Source organism: Schistocerca piceifrons, chromosome 1 (genome assembly GCF_021461385.2).
Source record: "Schistocerca piceifrons isolate TAMUIC-IGC-003096 chromosome 1, iqSchPice1.1, whole genome shotgun sequence".
In the NCBI taxonomy this organism is placed as follows: Eukaryota; Metazoa; Arthropoda; class Insecta; order Orthoptera; family Acrididae; genus Schistocerca; species Schistocerca piceifrons.
In genome coordinates, this window is record NC_060138.1 from 511,621,615 (window position 1) to 511,645,464 (window position 23,850).

At 41.8% G+C, this 23,850-nt stretch overlaps 1 protein-coding gene across 1 annotated transcript in view; it reads right to left on the minus strand.

Moving 5' to 3' along the window:
• LOC124783406 (ankyrin repeat domain-containing protein 29-like) overlaps nt 1–23,850 on the minus strand; it is a 610,650-nt gene that overhangs the window by 5,769 nt on the left and 581,031 nt on the right. The window contains exons 4-5 of the mRNA XM_047254018.1: nt 7,768–7,866; nt 7,346–7,444 (exon numbers count right to left, since the gene is read on the minus strand). Coding sequence (XP_047109974.1) covers nt 7,346–7,444; nt 7,768–7,866 — 198 coding nt within the window. The remainder of the gene's footprint in view (nt 1–7,345; nt 7,445–7,767; nt 7,867–23,850) is intronic.

Consider the following 23,850-nt stretch of genomic DNA (forward strand, 5'->3'; position numbering starts at 1 on the left):
TTAAAAGGTAAAGTTATGGCAAAGTCTGCTGCACAAGTCCGTGACTGCACCATCAGCCTTACTGCAGGTAGAGTGCAGCCTTTTTATTCACAGAAGCACTAAGGGGTGATGGGCTCCTCCTTTGGCTACCTGTTATTCCTGGGAAAGATTCCCAGTACTCATTTTGACAGCAGCCTGAGTGGACTTGGGGCTATCCTTGATGGATTGAAATGAAGGGATTGAACTGGGACATCAAGGATCGTAGTCTAATGCTCTAACCACTAAAGCACCATGGCCACATTACTCTCCTATTAGGAGAGGAAAATTAAATAACAAAATTAAAGGTACACTACCTCTAACAGCTCCACGACACTGTTTGTCTTTCCTGGTATTCTAAAAACAACCCCAAAAAATTTTGGTCATACGTAAAATCTATGAACACTACAAAAATTCAATACCTTCCCTTGCTGATAGTACGGGTAATGTAACTGATAATGATAAACAGAAGGCCGAAACTCTAAATCTAGCTTTCAAAAACTCGTTTACGGTAGAGGACTGCAGCACCATTCCCCCTACCAATTATCGAACAAATGCAAGGATAGCTGACATAGTGTTTAGTGCATCTGTTATTGTAAAAAAGTTAAGAGCCTTAGACGCCAGGAAGGTATCTGGCCCAGACGGTATCCCTGTAAGATTATATGTTGACTATGCTACAAATATAGCACCATTCTTATCCATCATCTATCAGAGATCAGTGGAACAGCAGAAAGTTCCACGGGACTGGAAGAAGGTGTAGGTCATAGCAATCTACAAAAAAAAAGGGAGAAAATCGGATGCACATAATTTCCGGCCAATTTCACTGACACCACTTTGTTGTAGAATGATGGAACATATTTTGTGTTCAGACATCAAGACTCTGAGCTCACCTGCAGAAACCAGCACGGTTTTAGGAAACAGCGGTTATGCGAGGCACAGCTGGCCCTCTTTGTGCATGAAGCCGGCCTCTGGTGGCCGAGCAGTTCTAGGCGCTTCAGTCTGGAACCGCGCGACCGCTACGGTCGCAGGTTCGAATCCTGCCTCGGGCATGGATGTGTGTGATGTCCTTAGGTTAGTTAGGTTTAAGTAGTTCTAAGTTCTAGGGGACTGATGACCTGAGATGTTAAGTCCCATAGTGCTCAGAGCCATTTCAACCATTTCTTTGTGCATGATAGACAACAGGCTCTAGATACCGACCCCCAGGTTGATGGCCTATTTATCGACTTTCGAAAGGCGTTCAACTTAGTTCCGCACTGTCGCTTGCTCCAAAAAGTGTGCGCTTACGGTCTATCTGATGACATACGCGGTTGGATAGAAAGTTTTCTAACAGACAGTGAGCAGTATGTCGTCATGAACGGGGCGACTTCAACAGAACCCTAACTTCAGGTGTGCCCCATGGCAGTGTAATAGGTCCGCTGCTCTTTACGATTTATATAAACGATCTGGTTGATGGTATTGACAGTAGCGTTAGACTCTTTGTCGATGATGCTGTAGTCTACAGGAAAGTAGTATCACACGAAAGTTGTGAACAAATCAATGAGGATTTGTAGAAAATAAATGCGTGGTGTAATGACTGGCAGTTATCTCTCAATATTAGTAAGTGTAACCTACTGCGTATAACAAGGCGAAAATCCCCATTAATGTAGGAGTACAAAATAAATGACCAGTCTTCGGAAGCGGTAACATCCGTCAAGTATCTGGGTGTGACTATTCGAAATGATCTCAAATGGGATGATCAGATTACACAAGTAACAGGCAAGGCGAAGTCTAGATTGTGGTTTACTGGTAGAATCCTGAAGCGATGCAGACCTTCAACAAAGGAAATAGCTTACAATACGTTAGTTCGTCCAGTATTGCTCGTCCGTATGGGACCCTTACCAGTTGGGTCTGATTCAAGAGACTGAGAAGGTCCAAAGAAGAGAGGCAAGATACGTGATTGGTACATTTAGCCATTGCGAGAGCGTTACAGATCTCATAGAAAATTTGAAGTGGGACACACTTGCAAATAGACGGCGCGCTAAACGGAAGGGGCTGCTCACTATATTCCGAAAAACGATCTTCACCGAGGATGTAGAGCATATATTATTACCACCAACTTCCAAACCGCGAAATGATCACCATTCAAAGAAAAGGGAAATTAGAGCTCGTACTGAGGCGTTCGGACAGTCGTTTTTCCCTCATGCGATCCGCGAGTGGAACAGAGGGGGGGGGGGGGGGGGGGGGGAGATATGACTTTGGCGCGAATTGTGCCCTCCGCCATACACCGCTTGGAGAGGCTAGCGGAGTATATATGTAGATGCAGATGTAGACTCTTCTGTAGAAGTTCAGCAAAGTTTCTTCTTTACTTTGTTGCTTAGCATTCTTCTTAATGAACCAGGCTTCTATCGCATTTTCTCAGTTTTCCTGCCAATATTAAGTTCTTGACAAAGCAAGGTCTCACAATCAAACAAAGTAAATTGGCTGTCCATTTTAATGTATTTTTTATAAACTGCCAACATGCAGAGGACACGAGATGGACCAGAAAGTGCCATGGTTTATGTTTTAAGCAGAGATTTTGAAATTGTTCTGTTCCGCTACCTGATTGCATCAAGACAGAGCTATCGCTATTTATGTCATTTCATAACAGGCCATAACTATAGAAGTTTCCCTTTCTCAAAAGGTATCCGTAACTATAAATTAAATCAAATCAGCGACAAAGTACAGTATACTGAAATTAATTCCCCTAGCCTTCGAAAGAAAAATTCTATGTACCGACTTGGCCGAAAATCCTAGGAAGTTCTGGTCTTACGTTAAATCAGTAAGTGGCTAGAAACAGCATATCCAGACACTCTGGGATGATGATGGCATTGAAACACAGGATGACAGGCGTAAAAGCTGAAATACTAAACACCTTTTTCCAAAGCTGTTTCACAGAGGAAGACCGCACTGCAGTTCATTCTCTAAATCATTGCACAAACGAAAAAATGGCTGACATCGAAATAAGTGTCCAAGGAATAGAAAAACAACTGAAATCACTCAACAGAGGAAAGTCCACTGGACCTGACGGGATACCAATTCGATCCTACATAGGGTACGCGAAAGAACTTGCCCCCCTTCTAACAGCCGTGTACCGCAAGTCTCTAGAGGAACGGAAGGTTCCAAATGATTGGAAAAGAGCACAGGTAGTCCCAGTCTTCAAGAAGGGTCTTCGAGCAGATACGCAAAACTATAGACCTGTATCTCTGACATCGATCTGTTGTAGAATTGTAGAACATGTTTTTTCCTCACGTATCATGTCATTTATGGAAACCCAGAATCTACTCTGTAGGAATCAACATGGATTCCGGAAACAGCAATCGTGTGAGATCCAACTCACTTTATTTGTTCATGAGACCCAGAAAATATTATATACAGGCTCCCAGGTAGATGCCATTTTCCTTGACTTCCGCAAGGCGTTCGATACAGTTCCGCACTGTCGCCTGATAAACAAAGTAAGAGCCTACGGAATAAAACAGACCAGCTGTGTGGCTGGATTGAAGAGTTTTTAGCAAACAGAACACAGCATGTTGTTCTCAATGGAGAGACGTCTACAGACGTTAAAGTAACCTCTGGCGTGCCACAGGGGAGTGTTATGGGACCATTACTTTTCACAATATATATAAATGACCTAGTAGATAGTGTCGGAAGTTCCACGCGGCTTTTCGCGGATGATGCTGAAGTATACAGAGAAGTTGCAGCATTAGAAAATTGCAGCGAAATGCAGGAAGATCTGCAGCGGATAGGCACTTGGTGCAGGGAGTGGCAACTGACCCTTAACAACATAGACAAATGTAATGTATTGCGAATACATAGAAAGAAGGATCCTTTATTGTATGATTATATAATAGCGGAACAAACACTGATAGCAGTTACTTCTGTAAAATATCTGGGAGTATGCGTGCGGAACGATTTGAAGTGGAATGATCATATAAAATTAATTGTTGGTAAGGCGGGTGCCAGGTTGAGATACATTGGGAGAGTCCTTACAAAATATAGTCCATCAACAAAGGAGGTGGCTTACAAAACGCTCGTTCGACCTATACTTGAGTGTTGCTCATCTGTGTGGGATCCGTACCAGGTCGGGTTTACAGAGGAGAGAGAGAAGATCCAAAGAAGAGCGGCGCGTTTCGTCACAGGGTTATGTGGTAAGCGTGATAGCGTTACGGAGATGTTTAGCAAACTCAAGTGGCAGACTCTGCAAGAGAGGCACTCTGCATCGCGATGTAGCTTGCTGTCCAGATTTTGAGAGGGTGCGTTTCTGGATGAGGTATCGAATATATTGCTTCCCCCTACTTATACCTCCCGGAGGAGATCACGAATGTAAAATTAGAGAGATTCGAGCGCGCATGGAGGCTTTCCGGCAGTCGTTCTTCCCGCGAACCATACGCGACTGGAAGAGGAAAGGGAGGTAATGACAGTGGCACGTAAAGTGCCCTCCGCCACACACCGTTGGGTGGCTTGTGGAGTATAAATGTAGATGTAAGTGCAGCCTCTTCTTTGAACACATCTGTGCATTGTGACACTTTTTTATAATGTTTGAGGGCTTCCCCTCCTGTCCATGTAATCCCATACCACAGCTTTTACCTCGCATACCACAGCTTCTACCTCAGAGCCCCATCAAAGACTCCATTCAGACAATGTAGGTGGTGCGATTCTTCTGTCTTCTCAGTTATGTTTTGCATGAGGAAAACATTGTAAATGCAGGATATACCTTTGTGATATCCTTCCTGTTCATCCTGCAAGAGTGTGTTGATGATTTGGCAGATGAGAGATGTGAATATTCAAATATAATGCTTAGGTATAGCCAGAGCTCGAAAGGTTGATTCCTCTGGCATTATGAACATCAGTCCTATCTCCCTTCTTGTACAGGATCTCCAGGAAGTAAGGAGGAATTTGAATTTTGCATCATTTTGTCATATGACGGTTGGCAGCCGTGGTTTTTTCATGTTTGTTATCTGCGATCCTTCCCATTAGTAGTGTGATTTGTGTGTGGTGAGCATTGTTGTTTGATGTATATTTTCGCCAGGTAGCAGATGACAAATGAGCAACATACCCAAGTGATATGACGTAATGCTGCTCCAACCGAATCATCAGTTTGGAAATTGATCTGGAAATTTGAGACCATGGGTGCCATTTCAAACATTAAGAAACAGAGGACGACTGCGTTCTGTTTGAACACAAGAAAACATTGCTGTTGTGTGTGACAATACGACTGTAAGCCACAGAAAATCGGTTTGTCGACAAGCTTAGCAATTGAATTTATCGCCAAGTTCACACTGCATTAAATCCCTTCAAAAGATCTGAAAATGCTTGCGTACAAACTTCAACTTACACTAGAGTTAAAGCCTACAGATTATGGAAAGACATCGATTTGCTCCATGGGTCTTGGCTCGTGAAGTGGAGAATGAAAACTTCACAAAAAGAATAATTTTCTCAGATCAGGCGCACTCCTACATCAATGGGTATACCAGTAAGCAGAACTGCATAATTTGGGGTGAAGAGAATCCGCGAGTGATTATGGACGATGAGATGTATCCACAATGCACGACTGTGTGGTGTGGGTTCTGGACAGGAAGAGTGATTGGCCCGCTTTTTTTAAAAATGATGAGGGAGCTGCCTTCACTGTAAAAGGCGACCATTACCGAAGCCTGCTGATTGTTTTCCTCTCTTATTGCTGAAAACGAGGAGTTTTGGTTTTATCAAGATGGCGCAACATACCACACATCCCATGAAATGACTGCTCTGCTGAATGAAAAGTTTCCTCAAAAAATTCTCTCTTTATGTGGCAGACAGGGATGGACTGCCACATCATCCAATCTTATGCCTTGTAACTTCTTGTATGGGGAATTGTGAAATCAAGAGTGTACGTGAACAAACCGTAAACAGTCGAAATAGAAGTTTTCTGGGTACGGTATTGCGTCATAATGCTGCTGGAGAAAAACCAACATTTCGGCCACGGTTGCAGCGGCCTTCAGACCAGTAGAACCAGAAGAAGGCCGCTGTAACCATTGCCGAAACGTTGCAGCAGTGGTTTTATACTTTATACATTATGACGCGGTACCATAGCCAGAAAACTTTTATGTCAACTGGCTCTGGCCGCGGAAGCATACGCAATTATGTTAAACCACAAACAATACACCGACTAAAAGGGAAAAAATAATTTTCAATAAATTTATGTTCTATAGCACTTCCAATATTCGTCTTCTCTTCCCAGACACCATCTAAATTGGAACAACAATAGTTTTCTCCCATTGGTTTGATATTTTCGCTTTCTTCCAGCATTGGTTGAGGTTTTTTAGGAGCTATTCTTTTGCTACTGGTACCTCAGATGCTTACTACAACAGTTGCATGTTAGGATTGCTTTTCTACTACTATTTTCATTTAATACATTGTGCTCCATGTTTGAGACATATAGGCCCTATGATTCTCTTTGTACTTACCTCATAAATCTTTTCACTACACTGGCTTGTGGCTGGTATTTCTCCCAAACCAGTTGTCCTTGTGTTGACCTCCATTTTATATAGAAACATCGTTAGTTTCCTAGCCTTTCTTCTTGTGCTTATGAGTCGTAAAACTTCGCCAGCTATCTTATCGATTGTAGATTTAAACATGGACCATTCTGCTTCAATTTCTTTCGTTACCTCGCCCAGTTGTAATCAGATTCTCATCCCATTGACATACAGGTTTCTGATGGACTGATCTGCTGGAAGATTAGTTCTTTACCTTTATTCAGTAGTTTCTCCAGTGACTACTGGCTTGGTTTTGTACCACTTACTTTTCAGTGCTACATCTACTTTCAGCTCAATAGTGGTCACATCCTATGAAATGAGCACTCAATTAGAGGTTTATTGAAACTTGTGAGGACTTTCAATGTTCTTCCGTCAAAGTTTCACAGATAGTTTGCCACACTGACCCAGAACTCCATTTATTGGTGTGTTTCCTATCCGAACATTAATGTCTCCGGCGATTATGACATACCTGTAGTAGTTATTGTTTGTGTTTTCGGTGGCATCTACGTATGTTCGTAAAAGTCATGGACCTTCTCTAGATTTTCTTGCTATGAGGCATAGACATCTGTTACCACAAAGAAACCTCTGTCAGTCTTGAAACTAAAGCTGATAATACTTTCACTAATACATTATTAAGACTTAATGTCTTCTCTCCAAGTCTTAACGAACAGAATGAAACATAACGGCAACAAACAGGCATTTGTTTAAATATAAATACACATTACTGTAATTTATACGACGTACAGCAATATTTAGCCCATACTTTTCATGCCTCCATATGAAATTTTATCTAACCACTTTACCTTCATAAATGTATTAACTTTGGCTCCTCTGTTCACCAGTTCCTTGACGACATCTAGATGACCACATTGACACGCAACAAAAAGTGGCGTGCCTCCATCCTAAAATAAAAATAAAAAAGTACAGTTACGTTTTCGCAACTCTTTCACGGCCATAACTCAACAGCTTTAAAGACATGTATGATAATTTAGGTCCTGTAAGTTGAACACAAATTGTGTATATGCAAAAGTGATGCCATGAAAGATTCATTGTACAGTTGGATGTCTTATTTTCTTTACCTTACTGCTTAACCATTTTTGGATCAATAAATGTACTATATAAACTGGAACATTAACAGGATAAAGGAATATAGTCTTCATGCAATGACCTAAGAGTAACTGGCCAGACATTTAACGCCCAGTTCCATGGTTTATTTTGTACTAACCACACTGGCTGAGTCAACAGGTGCACCGTTGTCCAGAAGAACCTGTGCAACATCCAGGAAGCCACCCTGTGCAGCGAAGAACAACGCTGTCGTTCCAGTCTGCAGAAATGAAAAAAAAACTCTTATTAATTCATAACGGGCCAAGTAAGTTCCCAACTTAAAATACCGACTACAAGAAAGCAAGGAACGCACACCATCTTTAACATTAAGATCACCGTACAAGTACCGCTATTATTATTGATAATTGGCGTTTTATATGACATCTACTTTATGAATCAACTATCAACAAATACACTAAGAGAAGGAGTTGGTGCAACGTAAATGAAACTTGGCAGGTGTGTTTCTACATCTGAAAGATGGTATCTATTCAAATTTCGCACTAGTCGTAACAGAGTAGTGCCACCATGAGGACGCAAATCAGGTTTGCTGTAAATACACGCTGTTGTGATCGTGAGTGTTAGTTACCTTTGAGAGTAGACTGGGTGAGTTGGTGTTAGTCAAAAACATCTTCAGGGTGAAAAAGACGCTATTAACAACATCTCACTGAGTTTGAATGAGGCTATGTAACAGGGCTACGAGAAGTCGGATGTCGTCTCTGCAATATTGGAGAAAGACTTGCAGGAATGTAGCTACTATACATGGCTAATGGCAGCGGTGGTCACTGGACGCCCAGGTTCCGGACAGCCACGTGGCACTACAGAGAGGGAAGACCATCGTGATCGGTGTATGGCTTTGTTGCATCGTACTGTATGTCCAGCAGCAATGCGAGCAGCAGTTGGCACCACAGTGACACGACAAACTATTACAAATCAATTACTTTAAGGACAGCTCCAAGCCAGACGCCCTGTAGCACGCATTCCATTGACCTGCGACGTCCGTGGTGTCAAGCAACAGCTCACTGAAGGGCAGGGTAGAGGTCTGTTGTGTTTTCTGATGAAAGCTGGTTCTGCCTCAGTGCCAGTGATGGCCGCGTGTTAGGAAGAGGCCAGTTGAGGACTGCACCCAACCTGTCTGCCTGCTAGACACGTCTTGTCCGACACGTAGTGTTATGGTCAAGGATGCAATTATGTATGACAGCAGGAGCGCTCTCTGGTTATCCCACGCACCCTGACTACAAATATGTACATCAATCTGGTGATTCGACCTTTTGTGCTGCCATTCAGAAACAGCATTCCACAGGGTGTTTTCCAACAGGATAACGCTCGCCCACATACCGCTGTGGTAACCCAACATGCTCTACAGTGTGTCAACATGTTGCCTTGACCTGTTCAATGACTAGATCTGTCTCCATTCGAGCATGTATGGTACATCATCGCATGACAATTTAAAAGCCATCTACAAATAGCATTAACCGTCTCTCTATTGACCGAACAAGTGCAACAGATATGGAACTCCACCCTACAGCCGGCCGCTGGTGGCCGAGCGGTTCTAGGCGCTTCAGTCTGGAACCGCGCGACCGGTACGGTCGCAGGTTCGAATTCTGCCTTGGGCGTGGATGTGTGTGATGTCCTTAGGTTAGATAGGTTTAAGTAGTTCTAAGTTCTAGGGGGCTGATGACCTGAGATGTTAAGTCCCGTAGTGCTCAGAGCCATTTGAACCATTTTTATCCACCCTACAGACTGACATCCGGCGCCTGTACAGCGCAATACATGCACATTTGCATGTTTGCATTCAACATTCTGGCTGCTACACGATTTTTAATGTGCTGGCATTTCACATTTGCAATGGCTTATCTCGCGCTTACATTAAACTGTGCTTTTGAAATGTTAATCACTTAAATATGTTGCCTATGGAATTTTGATTTAAGCTTGACGATCCTGAAGTTGAAACACTCCACAAGATAGTGCATATGAAAGTGTCTGAGGACGCGGAAATCGATACCATAAAGATAAAGGGGTGGTACAACAGCTTCAAAGACGACCGCTCATCAGTGAAGAGTGAATCACGTTCAGGTAGGCCTTCAACATCCTCAAATTGAGATTGTTATTGATCACGTAAGGCCCCTAGTGATGCAGCATGGACGAATGAATTTGCAGACAAGGTTAAAATTAATACTGGATCAATTTATCCCATTTCAATTGTGCATCTGGACCTGAGTAGGATCTCAGCAAAATGTGTCCAAAAGCCTCTAACAACTGAGCAGAAGCAACATCGGAGAGGTACAGGACATGCTGCATACTGTGAACAGGAATCCCAACTTTCTAACACAGTGATCACTAGTGATGAAGCCTGGGGTTATGATTATGACCCAGAAACAAAGATCCAGTCGTCTCAAAGGAGACATCCATCATCTCCGACAACCAAAACAGCGAGGCAGGTACGCAACCCTCATCCCGTTTACAAGGGCTCCCAAAACCGGATTTCATAAATCTATTTCCCAATACCGCTTCTGGGTGGTCATGTAAACACTTCAAAATCGATTCTGGAAATCCGTTTCTGATTGCCGGTTTTCCCATTCCACAATCGATTTTTTCTCCCATGTAAACGTAACCGGTTTTGAAACGTGGGTGGGCTGTCAGGTTTCATCTTGTTTTCAAAAACTTTCAGCTAATGTGGACGGAATGACTTTTTGTACAGTGAAGGACAAGTAGAAATATTAGACTGAATCTGCTTATACCTCGTCTAGCTGCAGAGAAATAGCGACTGTGCTGACTAAATCATCAACTGTACCAGCTTTTTTCCAGGTGTCATATTTAATTGTGCAAGCAAATCCTTTTCAGACCTTAACATGTAAACAAGACAGCGAAAAACGGTTTCCGAAATTCGGTATTCGTCTTTCGGAGATGTGTCGCATGTAAAAATAGTGCATGTGAAAGTCATGTTGACTCTTTCTTGACTCCATGAAGTCCGACCACGAATACGCCCCCCAGAAAATACTTATGTTAGCAAGGAGTACTATGAAGAGGTTTTGCGTCGCCTTCGTGAAGTATTGAGACGCAAACGGTCGGACTTGTGGATAGCTGACACCTTCACCACGATAAACCTCATCGTTCTTAATTAATTGAGCCGGAGCCGACGACTTCTCTTTGTTCTTTGTTTGTTTGGTTGATGGGTGTTTATTTCGCAAATAATGAGAACCGCACATCATTCAGTGTTAGTCTCCTGTGTATTTTATATTCTTACAATAAGTTTGTAAGTAATAAAAATTACTTGTTCGAGTGACTTCTGCGTGTTTATGTAACCAAAGCAATAATCTGATGCAAGTACAGTTTACATGCACAAACATAAAAAGTATATACAGTTATAGCTGTTATTTTGTACTCAATATAACGTTCTTCATCAGGAGCAAAGGCAAGAGTTTCCTGTTTTTTGATAAATACAGAGTTTGTTTATGAAAAACAGAACCTTGTTTAGTATAAGTTAGACAAAGTAGTACTGGGGCGATGTTTGATATATTTTTGTTTTGCTGTTTTCTAAATTTCACTTTTTTGTTGAGGAAATTGCGTTTTCTAGCTCTATATGATAAATCTTCTATTGTTTAATTTTACTACAACATCCCTTTATTTCATGTTACAAATCAACAATTTTTTAAATAAAATCTGAATTCAATTTCGCTATAAATACTGTTTATTTTACGTAGCAGTCAGGAGGATAACTAAATAGAATAAAAATATTCCGAAGGTCACGTGGCCCTTTATATATCCTCATTCAGTTTCTAGGCGGTTCACCGCTTCCAGTTTTTAGAGGAATCGAGCGAGACACTGATCGCATGCGTAAAAAACGCGATCGTTATGACATAATGCCCAATACGTACAGGTAACACTAGTACACCCTTAAATGACCAAAACGAATAGGAAAACTGCCATATTCTACGCTTATTTATGATAGTGTACGATAGGCTCAGGCAGTTCCACAACTCTACTGCTGGCCGATAAAACTGAAACACCAAGAAGGATAGCAAATTTTCTTTGCTTCATGTTTATGGTCACAAATTTTTATGTCATCAGACTACCGGTTACGGTCTATAATGATCATCTTCAGATCTGCAGCTCAATTTGGCTGTCCAAATTACTGGCTATGCGAAACAGAGGTAATAGTGTTGTGTACCCCAATGCATCCCATACCATGATGTGAGGAACTGGGCCCGTATGATACCGACTAGCGCAATCTTGCAATGTTTGTTCTCCCGCTGAATACTCCCCAATACCCTCAGAAAATTCCCCCTGCTGATGGACTACTAACGACGCACCTAACCTGCTGTCAGAGAGGCCGAATGTCCTAAGTGTATGGCATAAAAATAATTAGACCGCAGACCTTTAGGTTAAAACATATTCTTTCCCAGAGTTCCTAGTTGCAAATAAACTCGTACTTACGTGTTTCATGACTAATGGAATACGAAACCGTTAATTTTAAAGCACTTAAAGGAGCCTATGTCGACTTTAACGTCTATTTAGGCCTACTCCAGCTTTAAAATTGTAAAAGGGACCTATATATGCAACATAAAGTTCCTGTGTTTTCAAAAGATTAGAACTGTTTGCAAGAATCGAAGGTGGGAGAAGTAAATTCGATATTTGAAAACAAAAAAGAATCTTTAGCTCAAAGAATACTATTTCCACAAAGAAAAATATTCCCAGGGTTTGAACTGACATGTGATGAAAATAACACGTACGCAAGAGGAGAGTTAAAGCTGCCTATCCACTGTAGTAAAAAATCACACCCCCCTCCTTGGTTAAGGTTGTACACGGCCTATCGTTGTATGAAAGTGAGGTCACTGTCACTGTCGAATTTTTGTTACCTACCCGTAAATTAAACTAACACGTAGTGTACTGATGGAGTATAAAGTGTAACATATTCATTGTACAAAATCTGTTCTAGTTTCAGTCCGCGAAAAGCTCCAGAGAAGAACACATGGAGACCAGCCAGTTCAAAGTTTAGTCGTATAGGACTGTGGCTGCCAGAGTTCCAGCACTATACGAAAGATGAAAAAATTGTATCATACCAAGCATGCAAAAAATAGGCTAGTTGTTTTGTTTCTATGCTTCTATATTTTTCCAGCTTTTTCGGGATTGCGTATTTCTTCTCACGTCTTTTGACTCCAGAGCATTTGTAAGCAGATTATTTTATGAACATTATTTAAAATTATGCTGAGACACCGGGACTCAAATGGTCATAATTTTCACGTTTATGAGTTCAATTGCGACATAAAGGAAAAGTAAGCAATGTGAAAATGCGTTACCCGTAGCACAAAGCACAAAGGTTTTTAAATTATGCATAGTTTAGATTCTTTTCAAAGTTTCGAGTTGTAACAAAAATCTATTCAGTGACAGGAGGTTCAGGTAGCTCTATCTACAAGAACATTTCTTTACTGGAGGGAGTTAAAAAAAAAATTAATGAAGCGACAGGTGAAGTATTTTGCACAAAAACACCGGTCTGATGGACTTGTGCGAAGCAGCATTACATACCAGCGCAAAATCCAACCGCCCTGATTGCATGCTTCCCGTCCAACACTTCACGAAAGTAAAGTACGCCCCTGTCACATCCGTTGTTGTGCAGCGTTCTTTTTTCGGAGTTCAAATTAAGACTGACAGGGGATAAGATTTTTTTCTGGGAAACTTAGAAAGGTTTCAGTTATTTACTGTGAAGCCAACTATGGTCTGAATGTTTGAAACGCACCATCCGGCATTTATTAAATTTCGCATTACAGATATTTCAACATATGGATATACACACATGCAAAAAAAGTTTTGCGTCACCTCGGTTCCAGAACCTGTACAGGAAATTGGAATACATACTACTGGCCATTATAACTGCTACACCAAGAAGAAATGCAGATGATAAACGGGTGTTCATTGGGCAAATATATTATACTACAACTGACAAGTGATTACATTTTCACGCAATTTGGGTGCATAGATCCTGAGAAATCAGTACCCAGAACACCCACCTCTGGCCGTAATAACGGCTTGATACGCCTGGGCATTGAGTCACACAGAGCTTGGATGGTGTGTACAGGTACAGCTGCCCATGCAGCTTGAACACGATACCACAGTTCATCAGTAGTAGTGACTGGCGTGTTGTGAGGAGCTAGTTGCTCGGCCACCATTGACCAGACGTTTTCAATTGGTGAGACATCTGGAGAATGTGCTGGCCAGGGCAACAGTCGAACATTTTCTGTATCCAGAAAGCCCATACAGGACCTGCAACATGCGGTCGTGCATTATCCTGCTGAAATGTAGGATTTCGAAGGGATCGAATGAAGGGAAGAGCCACGGGTCGTAACACATCTCTAATGTAACGTCCACTGCTCAAATTGCCGTCAATGCGAACAAGAGGTAACCGAGACGTGTAACCAATAGTACCCTATACCATCACACCGGGTGATACGCCAGTATGGCGATGACGAATACACGCTTCCAGTGTGCGTTCACCGTGATGTCGCCAGACACGGATGCGACCATCATGATGCTGTAAACAGAACCTGGATTCACCCAAAAAAATGACGTTTTGCCATTCGTGCACCCAGGTTCGTCTTTGAGTACACCATCGCAGACGTTCCTGTCTGTGATGCAGCGTCAAGGATAACCGTAGCCATGGTCTCCGAGCTGATAGTCCATGCTACTGCAAACGTCATCTAACTGTTCGTGCAGATGGTTGTTGTCTTGCAAACGTCCCCATCTATTGACTCAGGGATCGAGACGAGGCTGCACGATCCGTTACAGCCATGCGGATAAGATGCCCGTCATCTCGACTGCTAGTGATACGAGGCCGTTGGGATCCAGCACGACGTTCCGTATTACCTTCCTGAACCCACCGATTCCATATCCTGCTAACAGTCATTGGATCTCGACCAACGCGAGCAGCAATGTCGCGATACGATAAACCGCAATCCGACCTTTATCAAAGTCGGAAACGTGATGGTACGTATTTCTCCTTACACGACGCATCACAACAACGTTTCACCAGGCGACGCCGGTCAACTGTTGTTTGTGTATGAGAAATCGGTTGGAAGCTTTCCTCATGTCAGCACGTTGGAGGTGTCGCCACCGCCATCAACCTTGTGTGAATGCCCTGAAAAGCTAATCATTTGCATATCACAGCATCTTCTCCCTGTCGGTTAAATTTCGCGTCTGTAGCACGTCATCTTCGTGGTGTAGCAATTTTAATAGCCAATAGTGTAGATCACATCATTTCCGCCCTTTTTATAGCTCATGAAAACCACACAATGCATGGTGTACCACCATACAGCGAGACCTTCGGAGGTTTTGGTCAAGATTGCTGTATACACCGGTACCTCTAATAATCAGAATAATCAGTAGCACGTCCTCTTGCATTGATGCGTCCCTGTATTCGTCGTGGCATACTATCCTCAAGTTCATCAAGGCACCGTTGGTCCAGATTGTCTCACTCCTCAACGGAGATTCGGCGTAGATCCCGCAGAGTGGTTGGTGGGTCACGTCGTCCATAAACAGTCCTCGTTCAGTCCATCTCAGGCATCTTCGATAGGGTTCATGTCTGGAGAACATGCTGGCCACTCTAGTCGAGCTATGTCGTTATCCTGAAGGAAGTCATTCACAAGGTCTGCACGAAGTGGGCACGAATTGTCGTCCAGGAAGACGAATGCCTCGCCAATATGCTGCCGATATGGTTGCACTATCGGTCGGAGGATGGCATTCACGTATCGTACAGCCGGTATGGCGCCTTCAATGACCACCAGCGGCGTACGTCGGCCCCACACAATGGCACCTCGAAACAGCAGGGTACCTCCACCATCCTGCAGTCGCTGGACAGAGTGTCTAAGGCGTTCAGCCTGACCGAGTTGCCCCCAAATACGTCTCCTACGATTGTCTGGCTGAAGGCATATGCGACACTCATCGGTGAACGTAATGCCAATCCTGAGCGGTCCATTTGGCATGTTGTTGGGCCCATCTGTACCGCGCTGCATGGTGTCGTGGTTGCAAAGATGGACATCGCCATGCCCGTCGGGAGTGAAGTTGCGCATCATGCAGCCTACTGCGAACGGTTTAAGTCGTAACACGGCGTCCTGTGGCTGCACGAAAAACGTTATTCAACATGGTGGCGTTGCTGTCAGGGTTCCTCCAAGTCATAATCCGTATGTAGCGGTCATCCACTGCAGTAGCAGCCCTTGGGCGGCCTGAGCGAGGCATGTCATCGATAGTTCCTGTCTGTCTGTATCCCCTCCATGTCTGAACAACATCGCTTTAGTTCACTCCGAGACGCCTGGACACTTCCCTTGTTGCGAGCCCTTCCTGGCACAAAGTAACAATGCGGACGCGATCGAACCGATGTATTGACCGTCTAGGCATGGTTGAACTACAAACAATACGAGACGTGTATCTCTTTCCTGGTCGAATGACATTCAACGTCTATCTCCAGGAGTTCTGGGAACCGGGGTGATGCAAAAGTTTTTTTGATGTGTGTATTTGCTTTACACTGTATTTTTTTATCTTGGAAAAACTAAAAATATTCGGACCAGTCTAAATATTAAAGTAGTATAATGTTTGCTGTGTTGTGCGACTGCGTATTTTATTTCACTTGTTTTTAATGAATAATAATATGGCTCATTACGTCAACACTGTATTTTACATTTAGTTTAGTTTTTCAGAATAATACTTTTGAAGGCCTATTTTTAGCTTTACGTAGCCTAAACGCGGTACTGAAAGCGACTATTTTAGACGGCTAAAATTTACTTTTTACGACCTAAAAAACCACGGTCTACTAACAGTGAATTCCATATAAGTGCACAAGTTGATACATTTACCACAGGCGCCCACCAGCGACAATGCAGGCATGGCGTCGCCACACAAGGTTCTATCGTAACCGTTCTAATACCACGGCGTCGTTCGCATAGTGTGGCAGGCAGCGGGAACTCGTGCCAGGAGATCCTCTTCAGGCTGAACAGGCGTCTCGCACACAAGACGTTTCATATGGCGCCACAAAAAGAAATCGAGTGGGGTGAAATCGGGTGAACGTGCTGGTCACAAAACAGGGCCTCCTCTGCCCATCCGTTTTTCAGTGTATGTCTAATCAGATGTTAACGAACCTGAGTACAAAGTGAAGTGGGCTCCATCATATTGGGACCACATTCGTTGACGATTAACATGTAGGATATGTTCCAGGAACGTACAATCTTAGCAACAACAATAGTGGTGTATGTATTCAGTTGTCAGAGGTATGAGACCGATTGTAACTTTCGAATCTGCCGTTTCCAGACCAGGATGCAGTACCTCAAATTGATACATTTACCTTTCTCCATTATCTCTGAAAGTCTGTAACATCCTCACGAAATCAGCCTAGATAGTTCGAGCCACTACACAAATCTTTGATATTTGGTGAGGATTATTTTGCGAAGCGAGTGCACATTTTTCGACAAAGTAAGCAAAACGGCGTAGGAAAAATACAATTTAAGTGTGTCAATTTGTAGGTAAGCTTGAAATGCGTGGAGGTAATACACTTAACACTGAACTGCAACTTCAGCTTCTCTTAGCTCTTTCGAGAACTTTGCACATACGTCGGTTGGCTCTTTTCTCTGACTTCTCATCGAAAAGAAAAATATTAAAAGTAGAACATTAATTACCGACGAGTAAAATAATGTGAAGGAAGTTTAGCATTTGCACTCTGCTTATCAGTTGGACGCCTTTACGTTAGTAATGGTTTCGCGTTTCAGTAGTACTGTATCTCAGATAGTTTCTGAAATCTTCAGCAACATATGCGAAGCCCATCAAGGACTTCATTAAAGTACGTATAAGGAAGTTATCATCAACATTTGATTAATGAAATTAAAATGTACATACAACCTGTCACATAGGCTACTTGATAAAATGTGCTATATAATTTCTCAGAGGACTGACAGCGTGATCCCAGGTAAACCATTTTAATTTATCATGAAAACTCTAACAGTGATACACTATCCATGTAATTACAGCTACCATGAAAGTAAGCAACGAGAATGATCAGGTCTTTCTAATATTTTTAATTTTAAGTAGCATAACAGATTTAGTTTGGCGCTTCAGAATGAGATTTTTCACTCGGCATCGGAGTGTGCGCTGCTATAAACTTCTCGCAGATCAAAACTGTGTGCCGGACCGAGTCTCTAACTCGGGACCTTTGCCTTTCGCGGGCAAGTGCTCTACCAATTGAGATACCCAAGCACCACTCACGGCCCGTCCTCACAGCTTTGCTTCTGCGAGTTCCTCGTCTCCCACCTTCCAAACTTTCACCGAATCTCTCCTGCTTCTGTGAAGTTTACAAGTTACGAGACGAGGTAGTGGCAGAAGTAAAGCTGTGAGGATGGGCCGTGAGTCGTGTTTGGGTAGCTCAGTTGGTGCCGGCACGGTAGCTTAGCGTGTTCGGCCATGGGGTTAGCTACCCCCTACAACATGAAACCTGAGTGAATGAATCAACGAAGAATCTAAACGGGTGTCATCGGACGGGGCCCCGAACAATTCAACGAACAATATAAAACAAAATAAGATAAAAAAAGGGTTGGTAGGGGACTAGCCCGCGAAAGGCAAAGGTCCCGAGTTCGAGTCTCAATCCGGCACACAGTTTGATATATCAGGAAGTTTTAGTTTGACACTTGTTTACGTTCATTGAAACTGATTGTGATTTTCCTTTTTAATAAAAAGAAATACAAAGCTTGTGCTTATTCACCCCGAGCCCGACTGGTGCAAACATCTATTGAATTTACAGTCTTTCTAACGCCCTCTCTTGTTTCTTTGAGTGCAATTTTCTACCAGTCACGTTTCTTTTCCTTCGGACTTTGTACTGTGGATCTCTTGGACCCCAGAAGTACCCACGATATCTAAGTTCTTCTATCAGCAACACTGCATTCTCTCGAGACTACTCCATCGCTCAGGTAAATTACGTCAACAACCAGAGTAGACAAGATAGACCTACCCTGTAGCATAGGAAAGTTTTATACTGCCAGCACTGAAGCGGAGAGGCGCCACTTTTTTTTATGGTTCGCCAAAAGACCGACGACCAGCGGAAAACGAATGAACACTAGCGAATACGAACCGAACCCGATCGAATGCTGTTTGCTCTCGTACATACTACTTCCGTTTGCACCAGAGATACCGGTATTTCTCGCTCGCTTGAGTTCGCTCTGGTGTAAACCACGTTTTATGATATACTAAAATGGTTTGAACTGTGATGCTCAGACGATGATCATTCTGTCAATTTCGAAATTACTATAGAATTCATTGCAAGATCGTAGTAAAATTTCTATCGCCTCCCTTCTACGTGAACGACGAGGCAGCAGGAATGTGGACGCAGCACATTGCTCGTGAAATTCAGCGTTGTGTTTGCGTCTTTACAAATGAAATGTAGAAGGAAATGCAAGAGAGAGTGCGGTACCTGGTGACAATGTACTGTCTACTTCCTACAAAGAACACAAAGGCACGCGCCGGTGACCATTGCCCTTATTCAACTGGCGAATGTAGGACAATGATTGGCGATACAAAATAGTACAACGCTACTTCTTTTCTCTTTGATAGTCAAATGCCTATCATGTAAATTTCTTCCGGCACTGGAATTGTAGCCAGTGCCTGCTGTCGAGTCATGTCTGATCATGGCGATTTGAAACCGCTCACGGGATAGAAAAAGAGAGCGATTACCGAAACATAGTAAAATTCCTGGGTCATAATGTATGGATAAGAAGAGTTTAGTTATTTTCGTGTTCCATTGAAAGTTTTACAGCAGAGTATTTTACCCATTTCTGTGCCAAAGATAGGTTAAGTAGAGGATAGTGTGTGTCTTTCTTTCTTCTGTATTATAACCATGAATGTCACTGTTGTTTTTAAACTGGTCCATGTTGTTGGGAACAAATTTCATTATTGGGTAAATGTACTGTGAGGCCGATGTAAGAATTCCTAACCTTTTAAAGAGATGCCTATAATATGTGCGACTATGAGCCACACATTATTCCGTATTCGAAATATTATTCCGTATATCAGAGAGTGAAAGTATGCAAAGTATGTTAGGTTGCTAATTTCTACATTCTCAAAACTAGCAATTATTCTGATTGAAAAGCTGCTGAACTTAGTCGCTTTAGGAGATTCAAAATATGAGTTTTCCAATTAAGAGTATCATCTACATGTGCACCCAAAAACTTAGTATGCTCTACCCTGGTTACTAACTTCCGTTGATGTGTTATATTTACGAAAGGCACTGTACTCCTTGCAGAAGAAAATTGGATGTACTGGGTTTTTTTCGAAGTTCAGAGCAAGCCTATTCGCAGAAAAACAATCAATAGCTTTTCCAAAGACATAATTTGTATCCCTTTCTATTGGAGTTTCTTTTACTGGATTAATAATGATGCTTGTATCATCAGCAAATGGTGTCAGTTTAGCTTCTTGTTACAGATAAAAAGGGAGATCATTAACATATATAAAGAACAGAAGGGGACCCATGATCGAACCCTGTAGAACACCTGATGTAATTTCAGCCCAGTTAGATGAACTGGGAAACTTCTTCAAATCACTTAAACCATATAAAAAAATTTGTTTGCTGCCTGTTCTGTAGGTATGACTTATTTCTGTATCAAGGTTATGGTTCACACACTTAAACGCTTTAGATAAATCGCAGAAAATGCCTATTGGTGACATTTTACTATTTAAAGACTCTATTATGTGAGCAGCGAAACTGCATATTGCTGTCTCAGCGGAACAGCATCTTTGAAATCCAAACTGTGATTTACTAGGCATGCCATTACTGCTGAGATGGCTAACCACTCGAGTACATTACTTTCTCGATAATTTTTGAAAATCCTGTGAGCAAGGATATTGGCTCGTAATTATTGACATCTGTGGTGTCTCCTTTTTTGTAGAGAAGTTTGACAATGGCATATTATCTCCTTTTTCGCAGAGAGGTTTGACAATGGCATATTATAACTTGCCTGGGAATATACGTTGATTTAGTGATGCATTGCAAATGAGACTTAGAACATCAGCTGTAACTGCTCCACATGGTTTTAATATCTTGTTAGAGATGTCGTCTACTCCAACAGAACATTTACTTTTCGAAGGTTTAATGATTTTACTTATTTCACAACAGGTTGTTAGATGAGAATTAATCTGACCAAGATTTCTCGAAACTGACTCTTCCATGTACTGCATGGCTTTTTCTTTTGAACTATTCTCACCAATTTTTTCACCTACACTTAAAAAATAGTTGTTAAATACATTAGCTACTTGTGTACTGTTGGGTAAGATGGGCTCATTCTCTTTAATAGTAATACTTTCTACTCCAGTGGTTACTTTTCCTGTCTCTCTTCTAACAATATCCCATACTGATTTGATTTTATTGGCAGAGTTGTTAATTTCATCTCTAATATACATATTTTTTTGTTTCATGATAACTTTCCTCAGTATGTTACAATAATTTTTATTGTGTAAAATTACTTCTGAGGCTTTACTAATTCTTGCTGCTTCACAAAATTTTCTTTTCCTTTCTGAAGACACTTTAATACCTGTAGTGATCCAAGGTTTCTTTGAAACCTGTTCGGTGTTACGTTTATTAATTTTTGGGGGCAACAGTATTCAAAATGGGATATAAATTTATCAAGAAATACGTTGCTTTTATCATCGGCATTTGGCTCATTACATTCATCTCCCCAATTAACATTTCTTAAACTTTCTCTGAAGAGTTCTATAGATACCAGGCTGTCCAGCTTTGCACTTTTATTTAATGGTTTCTGAACTGTACACCCTGCAAAGTTTTGTAAGTTAATCAGTTGTGCATCATGGTCTGATACTCCATTTATCACAGGGAAAGCATGTGTTAGTTTTACATCCTCTTGCTGCACAAATACATAATCTATTAGAGTGCTACTGTCTTGAGCTATACTTGTAGCAAAATTTATCACTGATTCTAAGTTGTGTGTCAGTAATAACACTTCTAGTTCACTTTTCCTATCAGAATTGTTTAGAAAGTTTACACTGAAATCGCCAAAGATTAATAACTTCTTTTTGTTTGACAGACAGCATAATAGGAAATCAAAGTTTTTTCTAAGTAGCTCCCAATCTCATAATGAGGACCTGTACACTGTTCCTAATATCAACACTACATTATCTAGCTGTAGTTCACATGCACAAACTTCAAAGTGCTGATCGACACAAAATTTGCTTTTGTACTTATACCCTCGTTTTGTGTAAATGGCAACTCCTCCTTTATCCATGCTAGATCTGAAAGTGTAAGATGCTAAATTATACCCATTTATACTGACGCTTTCCATCCGCACAGTTCTATTTTTTCTTGATTATTGTCTGCCTGGACTTTGACTTTAACCTAAAAAAAGACTGTCTGCCTGGTCCCATTAACTGTAGGGATCATCCCTTTTGTGACTGTGGCCCCCCCATACAGTATCTGCTAATAGAGTAGCTAACTTATATTTCCCCTTCCTATTTAGGTGCTCGCCAAGTGTAGTGTATCGCCCACCTACCAATAGCATCAACTGGAACAACAATCACGTGAGATTTTCTGTTGTCTGGAGTGTTCTGCTAAGCTCAGTGTTAACATGCTTTACAGGAGTGTTTACTCAGGGCCAATCGTGTCACTGAAAGACCTCCACAAACCCCACATTTATGTGTCCAATTTTTGCCCCTATTTTGACCATGTCATTCCTAATACTTTATCTTGGATTCATAGCCAGGCTGTTTCCTACTCTCCCAACTACAATTACCTGATCTTCCTTCTCAAAGTCCCCGCATTCCTGACCTAAGTTTTCTGATACCTGTCCAAGGCTATAACTTGGTTTCACAAAACTTGTGACCTGGTACCCTTCACCTAATTTCTCCTGAAGCTGCTGGCCTACACCCTCCCATGACTGCTACCTAGAAGCAGAATTCTTCTTTTCCTATTCTGATTTGATCCTGACCTGTCTTTTTTCTTTAAGGTACTATTCTGCTTCAACCTACATTCGGCTACTGTATGAGGCCCTTCCTCCACTACTTCAGATAGCAAGCCAAACTGACTTATTAACGGAATTTCTAAAGTTTTTCAACAGTTTCCATTTTTCGCCCTTTGCTTGCTATCTTTTCCCAATACTCCATCTCTTTTTCCTCCCTTAGCCTACATAATTCACGTTTTCTAATTCAGCCTTAACGGCACAAGTCATTGCCTCCTGTTCAGCGATTTTTCTGTCCTTTCTACGCAACTAATGTGCCATGGAGGAGCCTCATTATCTACCCCCGTTTCCTCGCCGATACATTCGCCTCAATGAAACCGTAGTCTTCACAGAACACACCCTCCTTCAGATTTCTACGGCAACCACCACATTTGTGACACATGGTTTGATAGAAAAATTTACACAAGCAGATAATAACTTGGCACAGACCATTGAAGCCTGTACCAATACGTAAATAAACGCTAATGTAACCAACTTTTAAACTTACTTTCGAAAGTTCTAAGTAACTACCTAAGGTCTGTTTGACAGGCCCGAGTTAATTTCTCTCTGAACCGCTAAGTATAGTAAAAAAAAAAAAAATAAAGATCTACACTCGTCCGAAATTTATGCCTAAAATGTAAACAAAATCGACGACTATCGGCCTTTAAGAAATACTTTCTTTGTGTTATTAATAAGCTCAGAAATGCGAAACCTTTAATAGATAGCCTAGCGAAGAAGTAAATGCACTAGTCTAAAATATAATATTAACTAAATTAGCTTTTGTTTCGATATTAATCACTTAACTTAGCGAGAGCTTCGTTGACGTACGTCTGCTAGAGACATTGTTACTGCTAGTATATAGGAAAACAGAAAATATCTAATACCGATGACCGAAAGAGCAGATCCGTAGCTCCCAGCGTGCCGGCATTCAGAATCTTCCCCATACTTTAAAACTGTGTGACGTATCGGTATTAGAAAACAGGTCTTTGCCATTAACTTACCAGGATGATGAAACGCTCACTCCCCTGCAGCGTAATGATTCGTTGTGTAACTAATCCCCAGGAAGTGGTTAAGCAGTGTTTTACGCCATATCTTTTGTTCGTCGGATGTTAGTCCATAAAAGACGTAGGAGACAGGTTAGTGCAGCGTGGAAAAGTAGGGGGGAGATAAGGCAGATTGAATTGAACTACAAAGTATTTCGGGTTGAGTCAGCCGGAAAGCCCATTGCCCGCGGGAAA